Below are 10,567 nucleotides of genomic sequence, written 5' to 3'. Positions count from 1 at the left end.
TTTTTGTCCTAGAGAGAGACGTTATCTCATCTCTCAAGGCTGCTGGATGCAAACACAACTTTGGGAAATGGTTCAGGTGAAATGTAATCAAGGCCCTGCATTCTGGGCATACCCAGAGAGATATGTGGAAGTACAAGAGAGCCATGGAGGACTGTCTTTCCCAACAGGCTCACTGCTTGATTTTAAGCTGTCTTGGCTTCTAGCAAATCTTCATATGAATGTTCAGCTCCATTGGCTACTCTGGGTAGCCTGACTCACAGAGGCATGGACCAAGTCTGTTTAATTTGTCTCATACAAGACTTGATTAAGGCTGCTGTCACCAGGACTCAAAGCAGCAGGGTGAGGCCAACCTGTGATATTAACCTATGCCCTCCAGGGTCCTGCATTTGGCCACCTAGGAAGAATTATATGTGTGGAGGAGTTGGGAGGAAGGACCAGTAAGTCTTATTTCAGATAGCTGGGATGTAATCTAAGGCCGGTCTATTATCCATTATGGTCTGTACACAGATGTTTAGACTGACCTCTGGTTTTTGGTGTCATTGCCAATAAGAGTTCTCTCATTAATAAAGCAACTCCCATTCCCAATGGAAAGACATTCTAAGGCCCAGTTCTTCCCTACATTCTAACATATTATCTGAAGGGGTGCATGTCACTGCAGTTCAGGATTTTCTATTAAATTTTATTGGGATTGCCACAGATTTGGTTTAGACCACCATTTCAGTGATTTGGTTAAACCACATGGGCAGTGAGTGTCACTGAGTAGTTGCAGCGTCTGTCACTATATAAGGTATAACCTGTGTGGATCACAGTAAACTGTGGAAAATTCTGAAAGAGATGGGAATACCAAACTACCTGACCTGCCTCTTGAGAAATCTATATGCAGGTCAGGAAGCAACAGTTAGAACTGGACGTGGAACAACAGACTGGTTTCAAATAGGAAAAGGAGTACGTCAAGGCTGTATATTGTCACCCTGCTTATTTAACTTACATGCAGAGTACATCATGAGAAACACTGGGCTGGAAGAAGCACAGGCTGGAATCAAGATTGCCGGGAGAAATATCAATAACCTCAGCTATGCAGATGACACCACCCTTATGGCAGAAAGTGAAGAGGAACTAAAAAGCCTCTTAATGAAAGTGAAAGAGGAGAGTGAAGAAGTTGGCTTAAAGCTCAACATTGAGAAAACGAATATCATGGCACCTGGTCCCATTACTTCATGGGAAATAGATGGGGAAACAGTGTCAGACTTTATCTTTTTGGGCTCCAAAATCACTGCAGATGGTGACTGCAGCCATGAAATTAAAAGATGCTACTCCTTGGAAGAAAAGTTACGACCAACCTAGATAGCATATTGAAAAGCAGAGACATTACTTTGCCACAAAGGTCCATCTAGTCAAGGCTATGGTTTTTCCAGTGGTCATGTATGGATGTGAGAGTTGGACTGTGAAGAAAGCTGAGCACCGAAGAATTGATGCTTTTGAACTGTGGTGTTGGAGAAGACTCTTGAGAGTCCCTTGGACTGCAAGGAGATCCAACCAGTCCATTGTATAGGAGACCAGCCCTGGGTGTTCTTTGGAAGGAATGATGCTGAAGCTGAAACTCCAATACTTTGGCCACGTCATGCGAAGAGTTGACTCATTGGAAAAGACCCTGATGCTGGGAGGGACTGGGGGCAGGAGGAAAAGGGGATGACAGAGAATAAGATGGCTGGATGGCATCACCGACTTGATGGACATGAGTTTGAGTGAACTCCGGGAGATGGTGATGGACAGGGAGGCCTGGCGTGCTGCAATTCATGGGGTCACAAAGAGTCAGGCATTACTGAGCAACTGAACCGAACTGAACTGAAGGTCCCTAGGGTGTCAGGAGAAGCATATGAATCTGTATCAGTCATACTTCCCAGGTGGCTCAGTGGTAAAGAATCTGCCTGTTAATGCAGGAGACAGGAGACTTGGGTTCAATCCCTGGGTTGGGAAGATCCCCTGGAGGAGGAAATCCCAACTCATTACATTATTGTTGCCTGGGAAATTCCTTGAACAGAGGAGCCTGGTGGGCCACTGTCCATGGAGTTGCAAAGAGTCAGACATGACTGAGTGACTGAGCATGCATGCATACTGATAGAAGGTGGTGTCATTCTTTGTTTTTGCATGTGAAGGGAGATCCATGTTGGGGATTAATGTTGATATCATCAGGTACATGAGGATAGTTCAAGACTGACCATGTACACATGAGTTTTTCTGATTTTGTAGCAGGGTGATAGATTCAGCAACAGGTCAGATTGCTATATACAGCTGCCAGTTGCCTTAGTTGTATCATAGTGTTTTGGCAGTATAGACTCTGGGCCTAGGAGGCAAACAGCATTAATTATTTCCCTTCTCTTTACATTTTCAGGGTCCTAAGATGTTCCTTCCCTAGATGGCAAGGTTCTTTCTTTCTTTTTTTTTTTCAATGTCATTCTCCCAAATCTTCTCACCCTCTCCCTCTCCCACAGAGTCCATAAGACTGTTCTATACATCAGTGTCTCTTTTGCTGTCTCGTACACTGGGTTATTGTTACCATCTTTCTAAATTCCATATATATGCGTTAGTATACTGTATTGATGTTTTTCCTTCTGGCTTACTTCACTCTGTATAATAGGCTCCAGTTTCATCCACCTCATTAGAACTGATTCAAATGTATTCTTTTTAATGGCTGAGTAATACTCCATTGTGTATATGTACCACAGCTTTCTTGTCCATTCATCTGCTGATGGACATCTAGGTTGCTTCCATGTCCTGGCTATTATAAACAGTGCTTCGATGAACATTGGGGTACACGTGTCTCTTTCCCTTCTGGTTTCCTCAGTGTGTATGCCCAGCAGTGGGACTGCTGGATCATAAGGCAGTTCTATTTCCAGTTTTTTAAGGAATCTCCACACTGTTCTCCATAGTGGCTGTACTAGTTTGCATTCCCACCAACAGTGTAAGAGGGTTCCCTTTTCTCCACACCCTCTCCAGCATTTATTATTTGTAGACTTTTGGATCGCAGCCATTCTGACTGGTGTGAAATGGTACCTCATAGTGGTTTTGATTTGCATTTCTCTGATAATGAGTGATGTTGAGCATCTTTTCATGTGTTTGTTAGCCATTTGTATGTCTTCTTTGGAGAAATGTCTATTTAGATCTTTGGCCCATTTTTTGATTGGGTCATTTATTTTTCTGGAGTTGAGCTGTAGAAGTTGCTTGTATATTTTTGAGATTAGTTGTTTGTCAGTTGCTTCATTTGCTATTATTTTCTCCCATTCTGAAGGCTGTCTTTTCACCTTGCTAATAGTTTCCTTTGATGTGCAGAAGCTTTTAAGGTTAATTAGGTCCCATTTGTTTATTTTTGCTTTTATTTCCAATATTCTGGGAGGTGGGTCATAGAGGATCCTGCTGAGATGTATGTCGGAGAGTGTTTTGCCTATGTTCTCCTCTAGGAGTTTTATAGTTTCTGGTCTTACGTTGAGATCTTTAATCCATTTTGAGTTTATTTTTGTGTATGGTGTTAGAAAGTGTTCTAGTTTCATTCTTTTACAAGTGGTTGACCAGATTTCCCAGCACCACTTGTTAAAGAGATTGTCTTTAATCCATTGTATATTCTTGCCTCCTTTGTCAAAGATTAGGTGTCCATATGTGCGTGGATTTATCTCTGGGTTTTCTATTTTGTTCCATTGATCTATATTTCTGTCTTTGTGCCAGTACCATACTGTCTTGATAACTGTGGCTTTGTAGTAGAGCCTGAAGTCAGGTAGGTTGATTCCTCCAGTTCCATTTTTCTATTTTATTTTTCTATTTATTCTAATTATTTCCCTTCTCTTTACATTTCAGGGTCCTAAGATGTTCCTTCCCTAGATGGCAAGGTTATTTCTTTCCTCCCACTGCCATATAATCCCTGTGTCCCACTTAGTACCTGTAATTTCACCTTTACTCCAGTTATTGCCTACTACTAATATCCAGACCTTTCTGCCATGAGCACTGTCAGAAAATTGACAGAGACTTATTATGCCTCCCACCTTGGCCCACATGAGCTATTGTAGAGGGTCTTCACAAGCAGTGTATTCAACCAAGTGATCTTTATTTTTACCTCACTCCAATGAGAAAATCTAAGTAACTGAACTAGAATTAAGTTAGAATCCTATAAATCTTGCACCCCCACCCCCCACCCCCAGGCTGATCTGGAGTTGCTGTTAAGGGAGACAGACCAAGCCCAGGAATCGTCCAGGAAGAATCTCAAATTTTCCAATAGGTTTTTATAATGCTCCACCCTTTTTATCCTGATCATTACCCAGTTGGTGGCCAAGAGGAGATAAACACCTAGTTTTAGGTGGCCAAACTATGTGACTGAAGTGTATGAACCAAGTGGAAGTGAGTCAAGTATAATCAGAAATCTTTTTGAGAAGACTGTTTAGTGCTTGACAACATCCGATACCTGTGGATGGTCTGGAGTTGGAATGTCATTGGATAATTTGACTGCTGGGCCGTTGCAAAAAAAAAAGAAAAAAAAAAAGGTACACCATTGTCAGACTGTAGATGGTTTGGAGTGCTGAGAACACGACACAGTTTAGTTTTAAGGGCCACAGTGGTATATCTACAGGAAGGTGATTGGACTGGAATAGCAGTATCAACATTGTAACCTGAAAAGGTGGCAGCAGCTGCAGGGCAGCGGTGATAGCCTGGAGAGGGGAACAAAGTCCTGATATGGTCAGTTTCCTTGAAGTGGGCAGGGTCAGTGCCCCATGCAGTGTGGCTTCCTTTACTACAAGACAAACAGGCCAGCTTTTGTTAGGCAGCGCAAGTTTCCGCAATGTAGCAATGGCCTCTGCTTTGGAAACAAACAACCCTTTACTTTGTGCCTCAATGGTGGTAGACGTATTTCCATGCCTGGTGTGTTAGTGGCAGCAGGTGGTATCCTGGCAGTGATGGCAGTGGTCAGGATGGTGCAGGTTTGATCAACAGCTTGATTCTAATCAGTCTTAATAAAATACTGGCCTTTACTGGGGGCATCTTCATGAGAGATCCAGATTGTCCCATTGACAGGCAGCCATGATTTTTTTCCATGATTGGCTCCAAAGAAGGGGGCTTTAAATTTCTTAATATATATAGCCTTCCAAGTGACACACCAGATGGTTAGGCCAATGGAAAAAGCCTAAGAGTAAGTAAAAATATAACTTGTCTGTTTCTTAAGAATATCATCTAAGGCACAGGCGTTGACTTTTGATTCAGTGCATTGTGCCAGTCAATTATCCCTTTTTGCAGTCGTCTTTCCAGAGTTGTCAGTGGGGCTGGATGATAGCTGCTGCCCTGTGGCTACCATCTGCTTTTAGTTTAGCCAAACCATCAGTAAACCAGGCACAAACATTAAGAGGAAACTCTGGGAATCAAGACCTCACTGAGTCAGGGGCTTTGCTGCAGGTGGTGGAGTGGAAAATAGTTTCTTCGAAAGGGACAGCTAACACCTCTGTTTGAGAAATCAAGATGCTTCTAGGGCCAGGCCAGCTATGCTCTTGAATATACCACTTCCGTTTCACCAACGAGGCTTACTCAGCAGTTTCCTTGCTAGCCACAGTTTCAAAGCAGCACGATCAGGCCAAAGACTATGGTTCAGGCTCTTCTTAATTTCAACAAGAGCTTAGGAGTAGGTTGATAGTTGCTTCTTTTAAAAGATATGTACTTGAAGCCTATGTCCAGCAGATGGCATTGCTTTCATAGAGAACCTGCCCACCGCCCACCCCCGCCCCCGCAACCCCATTCCATCTTTAAAGCTGTAATGTCCCATTTTTGTGATTATATTGTTTCTCTAGGACCCCTTGGGAGGGGACAGGATCACCTCTGACTATGCAGCAGTCCCTGAATGGGATAATCTTTGACATGTGTAGGATAAATACAACAATGCATCCAGCAGTGGGAGCCACAACAGTAGTTTCAAGGGCCCCACCCACAAGGGCACTTTACCTTCCCTTCCCAGATGGGAACTTGGCTCAGACCCTGTCAGTCGAATCTGGGTGCTTTCCCTGCTCTTTGAACTAACAAGTCTAATCGGCCTGCATCAGGAGCTACAGACAGCCACCTAGAGATTATGCTGCTCCCAGGTGGGGAGTCTGGGCAGTGCCGGATACAGGGGGCAGGAGGAAGCCTTTCTTCCTTGTAGGCCCTGGACAGGTTTGCCCCACTTCTTCCCAGTGTACTTTCCTGTGTCTTGTGAGCCCCTGGGCTTAGGGACCTTCTTCTTTCAGTCCCTGTGCTCATTGCTCTGGTCCTCCCTGCAGTCCTCGGCACTTTGGTAACCCCTGCACCTGGCAGATCGTCTCCGAAACTCTAAGGGATTGAGTAGGGCTCCTGTATCCAACAGGACCTTGAGCTTGAGTCCCCTCTCCTCACCATGCTAAGATGAGTATGTGTGGCCTTTATAGTCCCCTTTAGGGACAGGGAGACCTTAACCTCACCTTTCATCATTTTTCTCTTTGAAGCAGCTCAGATTGTGGCAAAGGGGCGGGATCATGGGACCCAGAGGGACAGAGTGGCTCTGAATCTCTGAGCCAGGCACACTTTGAGCTTGAGCACACAGCTCACCCAAGGACCTTTCAATGTTTTCACTCTGCCCAGAGTTCTGTATGGAATAGCAAGGTCCTTACTGTGGGCACCATTCAGGTAAGCTTTGGGAGCTCCGTGATTCTTCAGCTGCATCCATATTGCGGGTCCTCAGCTAATTGCCCCATACTGATAATTACATCTTTTCCTGCTTTTACCCAGAAGAATGTGAGCAGTAACCAAGGCAGCATTCAGACAGTTTGTTTCATTTCTGCCTCTCTCCACTCAGCCTCATTCATACATAGGCCAGGGGAAGATTCTTACTACCTCCCTTCCCCACCACTTGGGCAAGAGCATTTACTACCAGATCCAGGGAGTCTTCTGTCATCCCCTACCCCTGTCCCTGAGGGGCCTTGTCCTTTCTCTTAAGGAAAGCTATAACTCGGAATCCTTTGCTCATCAGGGTTTAGGGTTTTATTTTTACCCTGTGTGCATGCTTAGTCACTTGTCATGCCCGACTCTTTGCAGCCCCATGGACTGTACCCCACCAGGCTCCTCTGTCCATGGGATTCTCCAGTCAAGAACACTGGAGTGGGTTGCCATTCCCTTCTCCAGGGGATCTTCCAGACCCAGGGATCGAACCGACGTCTTCTGCATTGGCAGGCAGGTTCTTTAGCACTAGTGCCACATGGGAAGCCCTTGTTTTTACCCTACTCACCAACTAATCAGTTAGTCTGTCACTGTTCTATGGATGCTGCCAGGAGACAAAGTCCTGGGTCAGAGACAGCCGATTTCATTTCTCATAGTACAGCAAGCAGGATGGGCATCAGTATGTTGGCATCAGCTCCGCTTGCCCCTAGTGTCCCATGTGATGCCCTGGGCCTGGATGAATGCCTGCACATGCAGTGGGTTGCATCACAGCCAAGGTGTATGGAGCTTGGGGAATCCGCTGTTTTATAATAAGCAGTAAACCAGACTGCTTTCTGTCCTAGAGGGAGATTCTGTGTCTTTAGGTTGCTGGAAGCATAACCCAGAGAAATGGCCTGAGTAAAGAGCTATCAGGACCTTGCATTCTTGGCATATCCTGCAAGGTCTGTAGGAACCCGAGAGAGCCTGGGAGGACTATCTCCCACCACAAACATGCAGTGGAAGCCAAGAGGAAGTGTGAATATTACTACTAGTTTTACTTGAAAGTAAAAATCTTATACTCCTTTATCAGTATGTTTCCATACAGACTTTGAAACTAACCACAAATGTTGGGACAGTTTAAATAGTGCCCCGCATGTGTGGGACTACAGTCTGCAGAGTTCTCTCACATGTGTTACTCGATAACTCCCTGGGAGATGGACTGGCAGATACTATTCTTGTCTGCTTCATGGAGATGAGAAAAGAGGTCCAGAGAGGGTGAGTGACTTTGCAGGGTCACGCTCACCCTGGGTGGCGGTGCTGGGACCGGGTCTCGCTCTTTGTCTACAAGTCTGTTTGTCACGCTGCTTGGAAGTTATTTTCTCCGTTTGACATCACCAGGTCACCATCCTCATTTCATGTCAAGCCCTGCGCTCAGCAGATGCAGGAGTAGATTTGCCCTTCTGCCTAGCTGTTAGAGCCAGGGAGTAAGACAAACAAAAGAGCCCTGTATTTTTGCTAAGAGCGTGTTTTGCCCTCATGTTGTAGGTCAGCGATAACTGCTTATTGCAGCTGACCTGGGGATGGATAGTCACTGGAAAGCAACTGCTCCTCTGAGCTGCAGGGAGAGACTGACACACACCAAGGGCCAGGTCTGCTGGATAACTGGCCTGCCACTGTAAAGCCTGCATGTAGTGGGGTGAAAGGCTTACTGTGGTTTTGTAGAATAGGATTTTTACGTTGTGTTTAAAAGCTAATGTGTTAGAATCACTTCTTTCCCTGCAAGGTAATTTTCAAGTAAATAATGAGGATGGGCTTTAGATTGATTGTTAACTTAGTGAGAAAGCTCTTACTTTTTATAAAAAGTTCAGTTCAGTGGCTCAGTCATGTCCAACTCTTTGTGACCCCATGGACTACAGCATGCCAGGCTTCCTTGTCCATCACCAACTCCCAGAGCTTGCTCAAACTCATGTCCATTATTATAGCAAGATCAGAGTTCACAGTCAGAGGTTAATTATCACAAGGTTGGGAGCAAAATCAGACTGCAGCCCACAGTGTAGTTTGTAACAGCAAGAATAACGTAGTTTTTAGTAGTCTTGGGGTTAGAAGTTAGCAGACTTGGAAGAAAACTTATTGCAAAACTTTTTATAGTATAGAAAACTCTTTGCTTTTTTAAAATAAATAGAAACTCAAGATACAGAATAAGTATAGATTTAACTTAAATTTATGATGACAGGTTGGTATTTGCTAGCCTTTATCTTCTGTCTAAATGCAGGTTAAGGACCAGCTTGATGTCTTGTTTCCTCAAACTACTTGCATTATAAGCACTTTTTTTAAATCCAGATTTTCTCATTAATTGCTTGAAACTTGTAGCCTTTGGTTTTAATTTGGTAAATTTAACCATGCTGTATTAAGGCTATTTGGGTTGTATGATGATGTTAAGAATTTCATTTCTCTTTCTGTTTTCTTTTTAGTTGGGATGAGACTCACTTTGGAAAAATGGGAAGTTACTATATCAATCGCACCTTCTTCTTTGATGTGCACCCACCTCTGGGAAAGGTGAGCAGTGTGGTGGACTGCAGTCTGCTAAGGGTTGGAGCCCAGTCTTAGGTTGGGGTTTAATTCGTGGGCTTATAGAAAGAACACTCTGACATCCCAGAACAGCTGTTTTCATGGAAACATTTGGTATTTTTAGGAGTTCTCTGGGCTCAGAAATGGAGTTAGAATCCATCAACTGAAGGGTGGATACAAAATGTGGTATTCTATATAAGATGGAATATTATGGAGCCATGAAAAGAAAGAAGTATTGACACATGTTGCAACATGAATTAATCTTGTAAACATTATGTTAAATGGAAGAAGTCAGACATAAAAGGCCACATATTATATGATTTCATTTATATGAAATATCCAGAATTGGCAAATCTGTGGAGAAATTTACATTAATAGTTGCCAGGGCTTCCCTGGTGGCTCAGTGGTAAAGAATCTGCCTGCAATGCAGGAGACCTGGGTTTGGTCCCTGGGTGGGAAAGATCCCCTGCAGAAGGAAATGGCACCCCACTCCAGTATTCTTGCCTGGAAAATCCCATGGACAGAGGAGCCTTGTGGGCTACAGTCCATGGGGTAGCAAAAGAGTTGGACGTGACTTAGTGATTAAACAACAACAATAACAAGGGGAAGGAAGGTTGGGTGGTGACTGAAAATGGGTGTGGAGCTTCTTTTTGGGGTGATGAAATAGTCTGGAGTTGGGTAGTGGTGATGGTCACACAACCTGTGAATAAACTAAAAGCCACTGAATTGCACACTTTATTTTTTTTTAAATTTGATTTTATTTTTAAACTTTACAATATTGTATTTGTTTTGCCAAATATCGAAATGAATCCACCACAGGTATACCTGTGTGAATTGCACACTTTAAAATGGTGAATTTTATGGTACGCACTGCTGCTGCTGGTTAGTCGCCCAGGTGTGTCTGACTCTTTTCGACCCCATGTAGCCTGCCAGGCTCCTCTGTCCATGGATTTCCCAGGCAAGAATACTGGAATGGGTTGCCATTTCCTTCTCCAGGGGATCTTTCCCACCCAGGGATTGAACACATGCCTCCCACTTGGCCAGTGAATTCTTTACCACTGAACCACCCGGGAAGCCTGGTTTATGTTACATGAATTTTATCTTATTTGAAAAAAGGAAGAAAAAAGAAATAGAGGGAAAGAATCTGTTGCAGAAGTAGTTAGGGGAGCTGATTGTCTACAAGGGCAGGGAACTCTTTTCCCCTCCCTGCTCGCAGCATGTTGCTTGGCCTCTTCCTTTCACATGGCTTCCAATTAGAAATTCCACCAATCAGAATTCATCTTACTCTCCGAGAAACAAACACTCCTAAGAAGACTAATGG

General features: G+C 44.0%; 1 protein-coding gene across 3 annotated transcripts in view; it reads left to right on the top strand.

Annotated features, from left to right (window-relative positions):
* POMT2 (protein O-mannosyltransferase 2) overlaps nucleotides 1-10,567 on the top strand; it is a 45,276-nt gene that overhangs the window by 1,999 nt on the left and 32,710 nt on the right. For all 3 annotated transcript variants that reach the window (XM_005212200.5, XM_005212199.5, NM_001192896.1), the window contains exon 2: nucleotides 9,150-9,234. In XM_005212200.5, coding sequence (XP_005212257.3) covers nucleotides 9,150-9,234 — 85 coding nt within the window. The remainder of the gene's footprint in view (nucleotides 1-9,149; nucleotides 9,235-10,567) is intronic.

This window comes from Bos taurus, chromosome 10, assembly GCF_002263795.3.
Source record: "Bos taurus isolate L1 Dominette 01449 registration number 42190680 breed Hereford chromosome 10, ARS-UCD2.0, whole genome shotgun sequence".
NCBI lineage: Eukaryota > Metazoa > Chordata > Mammalia > Artiodactyla > Bovidae > Bos > Bos taurus.
The sequence above is the reverse complement of the archived record's forward strand: the minus strand, read 5'-3'. Positions and strand labels throughout refer to the sequence as shown.